Genomic DNA, 12,663 nt, shown 5'->3' on the forward strand with positions numbered 1-12,663 from the left:
CTTAAATGTTCCCCCTTGGGTTTCACTGTTCTTCTGCTGAAGTTACTGTGGCCAAGTGAGGAGGGACCCTCAAGGAACATGGTGGGGGGGGGAGGGGGCGGGCCCGAGCATCGTCAGTGGGGATCGGGAGAACCCTCGAGGAACATGGCGGTGGTGGTGGGGGGTGGGGGGTGGGGGTGCGTGGGTGATCCGACAGACTCTCGAGGAACATGGGGATGATCAGAGCTTAAGCGCAAGGAAAACCCCAGCCTCTATTTTTAAAACATATTCTTCACTCTTGCCAGAATTGGCAACGAGGACACGACACAAATCTATGACAAACAGATTTACAGAACGTACATCTTGTTCCTTCCCGGCCCCCACCTTAAATATCCGTTTCTTTCAGTCCAAAACAGTCAGTAACCTCATATATTTGATAAGCAGTGTGCTCTTTGAACTCCTGGCATACTCCAATGGAGATGGACTCTACTGGGACATTGTCTACCTTGCTGACAGTAGATGTGCAGGGCCTGTGCTGTCCCATCCTGATTTTGTTGGAGAGGTTGTTCATTTTCTCTCTGAGCTGGAAAGGCGATTTGGACAAAGATGGGAAGAGTCTCCAGCCATGAAGGCTGAGTGCCCGATTGGCACTGCCCCCTCCGCTGACGCCTTCGCCGCTGCTGCTGGTGCTCCCTCGGTGCCTGTGGCTCAGGGCGAAGGAGCTGTTTACCGACAATGTCCGATGGCTCACAACAGACCTGCTCAGCACGTCGCCCTCGGAGCCACGTTCCGAGCTGTGGTTGGAGGCCCTCCAATCACGATGATCATACACCCGCCAGGCTGGTCGCCGTCTCCTCCGGCACTGGCACTTGAGCAGCCTGGTGAAGGCCCGCTTGAACTCTTTGCTGGAGCAGGGGTAGATTATTGGATTTATGCAGCTGTTGAAGTAACCCAGCCAGAAGATCACCTTGAAAACCACGTCAGATGGCTTGATAGCAGGAAAGAAAGCACCTAAAATACATGTAAAAAAGATGTGAAACAGTCTGGCATCATTATATAGAATTCACAGCACAGAAATAGGCCATATGGACATCCTGTCATACGGACTCGAAACATCAACTGTATCCCTCTCTGCAGATGCTGTCAGACCTGCTGAGTTTTTCCAGGTATTTTTGTTTTCGTTACAGAAATAGGCCATTTGGCCCATCTGGTCTAGGCTGGCATTTACAATCCTCCCACTCAACTTCACCTATACCTTACAGTGTGTCCTTCTAATATTTTTTCCCTCCTGCTTGTCCAGCTTCCCCTTAAATATGTCCACGGTATTTCATCTCAATTACTCCCTGTGATCTTGGGTTCCACGTTCTCATCGCTCTTTAGATAAAAAAATCCCTTCTGAATTCCCTATTGAATTTGTTGCTGTCTACCTTATATTTATGGCACCTTATTTCAATCTCCCCAACAAGTGTAAACATATTCTCTTTGTCAACACAGATGGATCTACATCTTTTGCCAGAAGTTGATCTTAAAGATGTTGAATTAATCAACTCTGAACGATTGAGCCACAAATTTGAATCCAATTTCTAGGACCTTATTAGTTCAATTCTAAGACAGACATTTATCATGGCGCATCCCACTTAAATAAAATGAGAAAAGAAAGCCTCACATTTACTTGGTGCCCTCAGAGACACTTCAACACGCTTCTCATTTGGTTAATTACCTTCTCCTCAAAGTACATTACTGCAATTAAAATGTTTGCCATAAGATATTAATGAGAAGGAAGCCAGGAGTGTCTGAAAGTTGAACTAAAGGAGGGAGCTGGAAATGTGCGGCTGCTCACTCAGGTGGAGGTTTTAACAGTTCGCTGGGAAGCTAAGGATGTGGAATGGGGAGTTTGTGGGTGACAGGGTAAAAGTCATAGAAATTCCTGCCAGGCAGTTTGTCATGTGAGGTCTGATTGATTTTAACTGCTGGGTCACATTAATATCCAGCTGAGCAGTCAGCCAGAATTGGACTGATAGAGGTGGCTGATTAACTACTAGCAGACTTCGATCTACCACTCGGGTAAGTCACAGGAGAGAGATGCTTAACAACAAAGTGTTCCACGCAGGGCAGCTGAGACCCAAACTCACCTTGTGGGTGCAGTGAGGCACCCTTGCTCTTCCTGTCTGTAGTGTTCATTTGTTCAATTGTTTTGTGTTTGATTATGTGAGTTTAGTAACTGATCTATGCCCACTGCGCTTGATTAGTTAAGCCTGGGTGTGGACAGAATTCTTACATTTATTTTGATGAGGCCCAAGATTCTCAGGCCTCTGGGGCATCAACATATCATCAGAATTCTGTCCACTGTAGGGCATAATGAAAATTTCGACTGCTATTCATATGCTGTTTTAAATTCAAAAGGGAATTTTGAGAAGTGTACAGCACCAACCTGTTTCAATTCTAGCAGAAGGTGGACACACTGTGGGACTAACATTTCTCTAGGGGAGAGTATTCACAATCACCCTTTGTAACTTTGGCAAAAAATAACATTGAATTCCCAGAGAAACAGCATAAAGGGCTTTTACCATAAAGGGTTTTCACAGAAACCCAATCCTATGACTTAAGTGCTTCTAGAAATGATTCCTCTCAAAATTTAATTTTGTGGTCCAAACCTTAAAAGTGACACCTTATCCCCCAACCACCACCGCCCCCAGCTTCCCCAACAACCCCAATCTCCCCACAACCTGCGTTCTTACAACCCACCACCTCCCATCCTTAACCCAAACTCCAACCTCCACCCACACCCTAACCTCCCCCCAAACCTGTGTTCTCACCCCCCCATCCCCCACCTTTCCACCAACCCCTCAATGCCCCAAAACCCCCAAACTCCCTCCAACCTCTAACCTCTAACCTCCCCACAACCCCCCAATGCCCCCAACTCCCAACCTCCCCCAACTTGCTTTCCCACTCCCCACTCCCAACCTCCCCCACCTCTCCCCAATACCCCAACCCCTCCAAACTCCCCTACCCCAAAACTTCCACCACCTCCCACCTGCAAACCTCCCCCCTCTCCTCCACCGCAACCATCCCTAACTCCCCAACCCTCTAAATGCCCTCAACCTCTCCAAACCTCCCAGCAGCACCCCCCAATCTCCTCACCCAAACCAACAACCTCCCCCACACATAATCAATTGGCTCTAAAATAATGAGAGATTTCACTTGCTCTCTTACAACCAAGAACATCCTCAATTGCTGCGCTGCTGCCTCCGACTTTCAGGCAGATTTGTGGTTTCCTGGAAGGCTTTTCAAAAAAAAAAATCAGAATTGCGAAACTGCCGGAAGGTTGGAAGCAGCAGCTCAGCAACTCAGTGCAGCTGACCTGAAAGAGCAGCTTAAAAAAATCAGACAGGTCAGGCCAACAGTTCAATTTTGTCGAAAGCTGGTCTTTCAGGTCAACGAGAAATAACGTTTAAAATGCATAGCCCCAGGCCCCCACCAGCTCTAGGCCCCGGTGTTTGGCACTGTTTGCAGCCACTGCTCTCGGGGCCTAATGCTCACAATTTTTTTAATATGGGATGTGGGCATCGCTGGCTAGTCTAGCATTTATTGACCATTCCTAATTGCACTTGGTGGTGAGCAGCCTTCTTGAACCGCTACTGTGTTGTAGGTACACTCACAGTGCTCTTAGGGAGGGAGTTCCAGGATTTTGACCCAGCGACACTGAGTGAACAGCGATATATTTCCAAGTCAGGATGGCAATGACTTGGAGGGGAACTTCCAGGTGCTGCTTTTCCCATGTGTCTGCTGACCTTGTCCTTCTAGATGGTAGTAGTCGTGGGTTTGGAAGATGCTGCCTAAGGAGTCTTGGTGAGTTCCTGCAGTGCATCTTGTAGACGGTACACACTGCTGCTACTGTGCATCGGTGGTGGACGGAGTGAATGTTTGTGGATGTGGTACCAATCAAGCAGGCTTTGTCCTGGGTGGCGTTAAGCTTCTTGAGTGTTGTTGGAGCTGCACTCATCTAGGCAAGGTGAGAGTATTCCATCACAATCCTGACTTATGCCTTGTAGATGATGGACAGGCTTTGAGGAGTCAGGAGGTGAGTTATTCACTGCAGGATTCCTCGCCTTGACCTGCTCTTGTAGCCATATAATTTATATGCAAGTCCAGCTTCTGTTCAATGGTAACCCCCAGGATGGTGATAGTGTGGGATTCAGTGACATTAATGCCATTGAATGTCAATGGCTGATGGTTGGATTCTCTCTTGTTGGAGATGGCATTGCCTGGCACTTGTGTGGTGCAAATGTTACTTGCCACTTGTCAGCTCATGCCTGGTTTTCCAGGTCTTGCTGCATTTGAACATGGATTGCTTCCGTATCTGAGGAGTCACGAATGGTGCTGAACATTCTGCAATCATCAGTGAGCATTCCCAGTTCTGACCTTATGATGGAAGGAAGGTCATTGATGAAGCAGCTGAAGATGGTTACATTCGAACATACGGACAAGGAGCAGAAGTAGGCCATTCAGCCCCTTGGGTCTGCTCCTTGGGCCTGCTCCACCATTTAATAAGATCATGGATAGTAACCTGAAATCTACATCCCACCTGTCGCCAATAACCTATTGCACTTGCTTACCAAAGTCTATCCACCTCTGCCTCAAAAATATTCAAAGACTCTGCTTCCACCATTTTTTCAGGAAGAGAGTTCCAAAGGCTCATGGCCCTCTGAGTGAAAAAAATTCCACTTCATCTCTGTTTTAAATGGGCGACACCTTATTTTTAAACAGGGACCCCTAGTTCTAGATTCTTCCACTAGAGGAAATATCCTCTCCACATTCACCTTGTCAAGACCTCTCAGGATCTTAAAGGTTTCTATCAAGTCGCCTCTTCTAAATTCCAGCGGATACAAGCCTAGCCTGTCCAACCTTTCCTCATAAGCCAACGCATCTATTCCAGATACTAGTCTGGTAAACCTTCTCTGAATTACTTCCAACAGTTGGGCCTAGGGCACTACCCTGACGAACTTCTGCAGTGATGTCCTGGAGCTGAGATGATTGACCACCAAGAAACACAGCCATCTTTCTTTGTGCTACGTATGACTCCAACCAACAGAGAGCTTTTCCCTTGACTCCAGTTTTGCTAGGGCTCCTTGTTGCCACACTTGGTCAAATGCTGCTTTGACGTCAAGGGCAGTCACTCTCACCTCACCTCGGGAGTTCAGCTCTTTTGTCCATGTTTGAATCGAGGCTGTAATGAGGTCATAAGCTGAGTGATCCTGGTGGAACCCAAAATGAGTATCAGTGAGTTGGTTATATGGAGGTTAGCATATATAAATCAGGTAAATCATATGTCAAAATGGCAATGAGGCAGTACCAGAATGGAAAGAAAAGCTGCTCGATTTTAGCCTGTGCTTGGCTCAATGTCTGTTGAACGAGAGGAGTTAAAATTGCCCTTTCAGAAGGTAGGTAATAGCTGAGGTGTGTTCGTTCATCAAAGGAAATAATGAAATCAATGGATTCTCACAGCTTATGAAAGCTACCAGTGGTAATTTTGATGATAAGATTGGTTGATTATTGCCTACGGTTACAGAATTTCATAATACTTGTATTTATATAGCACCTCGTCACATAGGAGCAACTTAAAGCACCTTACACAATGAACTATTTTCAGACTGCTGTGACAGTTGGGATGTAAGCAATAACCATGCAGCTAACTATAGGTTGAGTTCTAGTGTTAAATGCTGATACTGAGATTTGATATTCACTTTTAAAACTTAAGCTTGGCACTATCTAAACCTAACCTCTTCATTATCTCATCTACACTCCTACTCTTTTAGCTTTATCCAGCACTAGGGCTTTGGCCCTTCACCAACGTTTCTCAATCGAAAGCCTAATTGATGGCCTATCCACAGATTAAGAAGTCTAATTGTGAACACTGTGAGAGGGACAGTTCCTTAGGTTGCAGTAAATTACTGGTATGAGTGCACTCACTTGGGTGATCCATGCAGTGCAATTCTGGCAATAGGAAAACCTCCATCCTACACAATAGAAAGCTCAGTGCACTCAGCGTGTGTGAAGTCTAATAGAGTTAGCAGAAGCCAACAGCAGACTCTCACTGTCTGTGACGCTCTGTAATATAACGTAGAGAAACAGCAAAAACTGAGTGGCATTAGAGTCCCTGGTTTCATTCACCACTTAAATCTAACCAAGTGGAATCATTCACTCCCTTCAACCACTGAACAGAAACCTCTGGCCAGTAGTAGGCTTTGATTTGGAGAAACAGCAAAGGGGAAAGTAAGAATGAAGGCGATCATACACCTATTAGGAATTCAAGTTTAGAGGTCCATGACTCCCAAGGGATCTCCTGTCTGAGCTTAAGTGTTTCTATTTGAATGCCACTACCCTAGGGCCTAAACTTACAACAGACAATTTAACAAATTCACTCTCCTGGTTCACAGCTTCACCTGCCTGACACATGCAAAGGGCATTTGGTCACACAGCTCAGCAGATCCTGCTGGATTTTCAATCTGTGTCTTTTGTGCTTGGTATGTGCTCCCAGAAGGTGCCACACTTGCTGTGAGTATACATTTGTGAAATGTAAAAAGGATTGTGGAAAGTTTTTAAGCAGGATTTTACTCAAACTACGGACTTGAGCATATTGTCTAGAGGGGCTGGTTAGCTCAGCTGGCTAGATAACTAGCCTGTAGCTCAGAATAGTGTTAACATGCAGTGTGGGTTCAATTCCAATGCTAGCTGAGATAGACTTGGAGTATGCATTCTCAGCCTCTGCCTAAGAGTGGGGAAAAAAATGACAAACCACTACTGCTAAAATAAAAGAGGCTCAGGATGAAGCATTTAGCAGGAATTGAACCAAGGTCCTGCCCTTTGGGCAAAGCATGCATGAATGAACTGAATATAGTCTAGGCAGGGACTGGGAGAGGGGGTTTCAGGTGGCACCTAATACTGGGGGCTAGGGAGGACCCAGGCTTAGCATTTTAAACAGAGTTTCTCATTGTCCTACAGATGAGCTTCAGACCTGCTTCAAAACAAAGATCAGAACCGTCAGCCTGACAATTTCATTTTTTTAAAAGCTGGTCGGTCAGGTCAGTTTCACTAGGATGCTGCGCTGCTGCTTCTGACCTTCGGGCAGCTTCATGATTTCGATTTTTTTTTCACAGAGCCTGCCGGAAAACCATGAAGCTGTCTGAAGGTCAGCAGCAAGAGTAACGCAGCAACTGAGAATGTCCTTGGGTTGAAAAATGGTGTGAAATCTCTAATTAATTTAAAGGCAATTTAATGCTGTGTTTGGGTGGGAGGAAAGTTTTTTTGGGGGGTTGTGGGGGAGCTTGAGCCGGTTGAGGGAGGTTGGGGAGGAGGTTTGGAAGTTGGGGTGTTGGGGGTGGAGTGGAGCCAGATTTGGGGGTTTTGGGTTGCGGGATGGGGAGGTTGGGAGGTATGTCACTTTTAAGGATTAATATCACAAAATTAGATACTGCATACTTCTCAAAACTCTTTTGAATTTAAGCCCGCATATAAATAGTCTAAATTTTCATTCTGCCTTCCAGCTGGCACAATGATGACATGCTGTGTTGATGTACCAGGGGCTTGAGAATCTTGGGCCTCATAAAAATAAACGTAAGAAAGTAAAAACTGGGAGTGATGCAAAACAGGATTTTGACTGACTACTGCCCATTTTCTTACTCATGCAAACTCTGGGAATGAAATCCCTATTTGTCACTAAGAGATTGCTTCAGGAAAGGTTGTACAAATCTCTAATATATAATATAATAATGAAAACAGAAAATGCTAGAAAAACACAGCAGGTCTGGCAGCATCTGTGGACGGAGAAACTGAGTTAATGTTTCAAGTCCGTATGACTCTTCTTCAGAGCTAAAGAGAGGTAGAATATGATGGATTTTGTACCGTTTGAGAGGGAATGGAGTAGGCAGAGTAAAATAGAAGGTCAGGGATGGGTGGGGGCTAAGGAGAAGTTGAAAAAGATGTCATGGACTCAAGGCAGAGGGAGTGTTTTGGTAATGTTAAAGACCAAAGAAGGTGCTGATAGTGGCATAAAGGTACGATAGCAGAAAGTGTGAATAGCAGAACAAGGGTCAGCTCTATGTGAAAGCAAAACCTAAGAACAAGTGACAGATGGCCCTGTGGGTGGGGTAGGAAGGGGGAGGGGTTGGGGAAGAAAACTGGACTATAAAAGGGGGCCAAGATGGAGGAGAGGGTTCATGGTCTGAAGTTGTTAAACTGAATGTTAAGTCCAGAAGGCTAAGTGACTAATCGGAAGATGAGGTGGTCTTCCCCTTTTTTCAATCAATTCTTTCCCCCAACACCACCTCCCATTATTAAAATCTAGGAAACCCAAAATAATGGGCAGGATATTATGCTTGGCGTGCAGGTGCGTACTCAATACGCCCAAGCGTAAAATGAAGTACCGTGATGAAGTGCATCCTGACGTCATCGCACAGTCTTGCGATATTTCGCTCGGCAGGCTCACGACGGAGTTGGCTGCGCACCTGCCGATGATTAAAAGGCCTATTAAGGCCATTAGCAATCTAACTAAATTCAAATTTATGCTGCCCTAATGGTTGGCGGGCAGGCGAAAAGGCCAAGCGGCCTTTCCACCAGAGGGATGAGGTTTCCTAAAGCAAATAAACGTTAAATAAAACTTTATTTTTGAATGAAAAACACGAGGGGACATGTTTAATTAAATTTTTATTCTCTTCATTCTTTTTTTACACAATGCTTCAGTCCCCCTGAGGCAGCTCCATGCCTCAGGGAGATTGAAGAGCTCGCTCTCGCGCACGTGCAAACTGCACGCTAGGCCCGGCTCTCCCTCCTCCCCCTGCCCGCACAGACAGCGCTCAGTGCTGCCGCTCGTGACCCACACAGGGTGGGCCTCAATTGGCAGGCCGGCGTGAAATTGCAGTGTGGAGCCGATCGTGGGCGGCAGTCGGCTCCCCACTTGTCCCCGCTCTCGCCAAGGGCGAAATCCTGACCAATGTGTACCTACTAATACTGGCAAAAATTAACTTCTTGGTTCAAAATAGGTTGAAGGATCTTCTTCATGAAAGGTTATATTATTAACATGAATAACCGCTAAAATGACATGCCACAGACCAATAACTGAAACAATTATATTGTGGAAATAAAATTGTTATAAAAGGTTGGAATTCCTCTGTGCACTACCTGAATCTAAAGAAGAATTTGCCTTTAACTTGCATCATTTAGGCCTTCAGGATATCCCATAAGGCTTTACAGCCAGCTAAATAACTTTAACGTGTAGCCAAGGTTGCAACGTAGACAATGTAGCCAACCCGGGGCCGCGATTTACACGCCCCAGTGCAACAACATGCCCCCACTGTGGAAGAACATGCGGATCCAGAATTGGGCTCCTCAGTCATCTTAAGTCTTGCCAAGCTTGACAGACGTCATCCTCGATTCCAAGTTGACGAGACAAAAGGCAGCAAGCATTTGGCAGAGTCTCTTGTGTCTGGTGCCCTTACAGCACATCTGTTTGTTGTTTCAGTGAATTAAAGTTACATCTTCAGTGAAAGCTTCAAATAATCACTGCCAAGGAACTGTCGTCAGATAAAGGTTAGCTGAACACATAGGTTTTGTGAGGGTATTTATATAGGAACATCAAGCTAAATATAATGCCCAAACCTCACGGGTGAGTTCAAAGGTTGGGGGACCGGGGGCTGCCATCAGATGGGAGGGTGCAAGGTGGAGATCCTGCCTCCCTCCAATCAAATCCGGGGTTGGAAGGTTTGTAGGCAGCCTTCAGGCTCGGAGGTCGATTGAGGCCACTTAAGGGCCTCATCCCATCGCTTCAACCCATGGTGGGTGGGTGGATTCGCTAGTCAGGGAGGCCACCTAGCGAACCCTGTTGGGTTTTCCAGAAACCTACTGGTGGCAGGGGGGATGTCCCTCATTCACGGGCAGTTTGTGCCTGATCAAGGGACCCAGCATTGGGGAAGGTGGGAGGGTGGAGGAATGATGGGGGAGGGGGCTGAAATCCACTTCTCTACCCATGCTTCTGACCACTCTACCCTGCCTCATTGGCAAACCCCTCCCACAACCCCATCCCACCCATACTCACCTCTATCTGAGGATCATTGATGATCTTCATGGTAGGCACCAATGTAGATTATTATCTGAATGACGATAAATTGAAAGAGGGGAATATGCAACGAGACCTGGGTGTCCTCGTACACCAGTCACTGAAGGTAAGCATGCAGGTGCAGCTGGCGGTAAAGAAGGCAAAAGGCCTTAATAGCAAGAGGATTTGAGTACAGGAGCAGGGATGTTTTGCTACAATTATACAAGCCTTGGTGAGACCACACCTGGAATATTGTGTGCAGTGTTGGTCTACTTATCTGAGGAAGGATGTTCTTGCTATAGAGGGAGTGCAGCAAAGGTTTACCTGACTGATTCCTGGGATGACGGGACTGACATATGAGGAGAGATTGAGTCGATTAGGATTATATTCACTGGAGTTCAGAAGAATGAGGGGGGATCTCATAGAAACCTATAAAATTCTAACAGGACTAGACAGGGTAGATGCAGGAAGGATGTTCCCAATAGTGGGGGAGTCTAGAACTAGGGGTCACAGTCTGAGGATATGGGGTAGACCATTTAGGACTGAGATGAGGAGAAATTTCTTCACCCAGAGGGTGGTGAGCCTGTGGAATTCACTTTCATAGAAAGTATTTGAGGCCAAAACATTGTACATTTTCAAGAAGGAGTTAGATATAGCTCTTAGGGCAAAAGGGATCAAAGGATATGGGGAGAAAGCGGGAGCAGGCTATTGAGTTGGATGATCAGCCATGATCATAATAAATGGCAGAGCAGGCTCGAAGGGCCGAATGGCCTACTCCTGCTTCTATTTTCTATGTTTCTATGTTTATTGCAAGCACTGGCCACTGCTCCTAGTGGCATTGCTGATACTGGACAACTGTCAACTTCTGATCGGCCAGTAGTTCTCGGGGGTGGTATTTTCACCCTACTGGGGGCTTAATCCAACAGGAGGTCTGAGGTTGTCCAGTGAAGTGACTGATTACCTCAGAATAGCATAGGGCCTCCTGGAGAGAAGCACGCCAGGCCCCCACCAGCTCTTCAACTGATGGTGAGACGTCCATGGCCATATTATAACCCAGCCACTGTGACGAGACCATTCAATTCTTCGAGCCTAATTTAAATAGGTCATGACTGAAATGTACCTCAACTCCATTTACCTATTTCCATTTGATATTCCTGAAATCCTAACCTAATAAAAGTCTATCAATCTCAGTCTTGCCAGTTCAGGCCTGAGCCGAGTTCTGCACTGGAACTGCACCCGTTGAGTGGGTAAGGGGCATATAAAGAGTCTTGCAATGCTCCATTGAGCAAGTGGAAATTTCTGGGGATGAGTCCTGTCTTCTTTGGAAATTGTAGCCACATGCTAGCTGCACTGGAATCCTCTTATCCAGCTCAGCTGGAAAAACTAGAATAGAGAACAGACCTACTAGCACAAAACCACAGGGAGGCTCTTTCACCAGAGATTCATTGCCAACAGCAATAGCTCCCACTGCTAGGATGGGCCTTCAATCTTTGGGACCTTGATGAAAGATTTCCAGAAGATTCAGCAACAACAACAACTTACATTTATATAGCCCTTTCAATGTGGCAAAACATCCCAAGGTGTTGCACAGCCCAAGTTGTTATCAGTCACAAGTTCATATTGAGCCAATGAAGGAGACGCAAAACCAGGCTGCCAATGGTGGGGTGAAAGAAGTAGAAGATATACAAGAGGCCAGAAGTGGAGGAGCACAGAGATCTCAGAGCAGTGTAAGGCTGGGCAACGTTACAGAGACAGGGGGCAGCAAGGCTAGAGAGGGATTTGAAGAATTTGAAAATCAAAGCGTTACTGAACAGGGTGGCACCATAGGTTAGCGAGGACAGGGTTGACAGGTGAATGAGAGCTGGTGGAGGTTAGGATGCAGGCACCAGAGTCTTGGATCAACTCAAGTTTATTGAGGGTGGTAGATGGGAAGCCAACTATGTTGGAGTCTTGAGAGGAATGTCTTTTGAATGCACGCATTTACACAGGGAGCGCTCAGCACCCACGTAAAATGGTGGCATGGCCCCAATCAGGGGCACCGATCAGGTTTGCGCCCTCCCCCACCCTCCCCCGCACAACCCCCTCTATAGAGGGAAATTTCTGCCCCCTGTGTTTACTCTATCAAAACTTTACAATACATTAAATGCCTGAAGCTGGAGGCTCAGACCCACCATTACTGATGTAAGCGAGAAAGACTTGCATTTGTATATTGCCATTCACATCCACAGTAAGTCTCAAAGCACTTTACAGCCTATGAAGCGCTTTTGAACCTTAGTAACTGTTGTAACATGGCAGCAAGTTTTTTTAGCAGTTTGATACAACTACTTCAGAGCTGACCAGGTTGTTGTGGGACTTAGTCACATATATTAATCAGATCAATAGGCTAGACTAGATGAGGATGACATATTTCTTTCCCTAAATGATAGTAGTGAACCTGATGGGGTTTAATGAAATGGTCAGCTTCATGGTCATTTTTACTGAATTCCAATTCTCAGAGCTGCCATGAATGGATTTGACCTCACAGTCTCTGAATTATTGGTCCAGTAACTTCAGCCACTACACAGCTACCTCAGAACAGCAGATTTGTATTTAAA

At 46.1% G+C, this 12,663-nt stretch overlaps 1 protein-coding gene across 1 annotated transcript in view; it reads right to left on the bottom strand.

Annotated features, from left to right (window-relative positions):
- Nucleotides 1-364: 364 nt before the first annotated feature.
- adra1d (adrenoceptor alpha 1D) overlaps nucleotides 365-12,663 on the bottom strand; it is a 55,651-nt gene continuing 43,352 nt past the window's right edge. Inside the window, exon 2 of the mRNA XM_041192822.1 lies at nucleotides 365-990. Coding sequence (XP_041048756.1) covers nucleotides 365-990 — 626 coding nt within the window. The remainder of the gene's footprint in view (nucleotides 991-12,663) is intronic.

This window comes from Carcharodon carcharias, chromosome 1 (genome assembly GCF_017639515.1).
Source record: "Carcharodon carcharias isolate sCarCar2 chromosome 1, sCarCar2.pri, whole genome shotgun sequence".
In the NCBI taxonomy this organism is placed as follows: Eukaryota; Metazoa; Chordata; class Chondrichthyes; order Lamniformes; family Lamnidae; genus Carcharodon; species Carcharodon carcharias.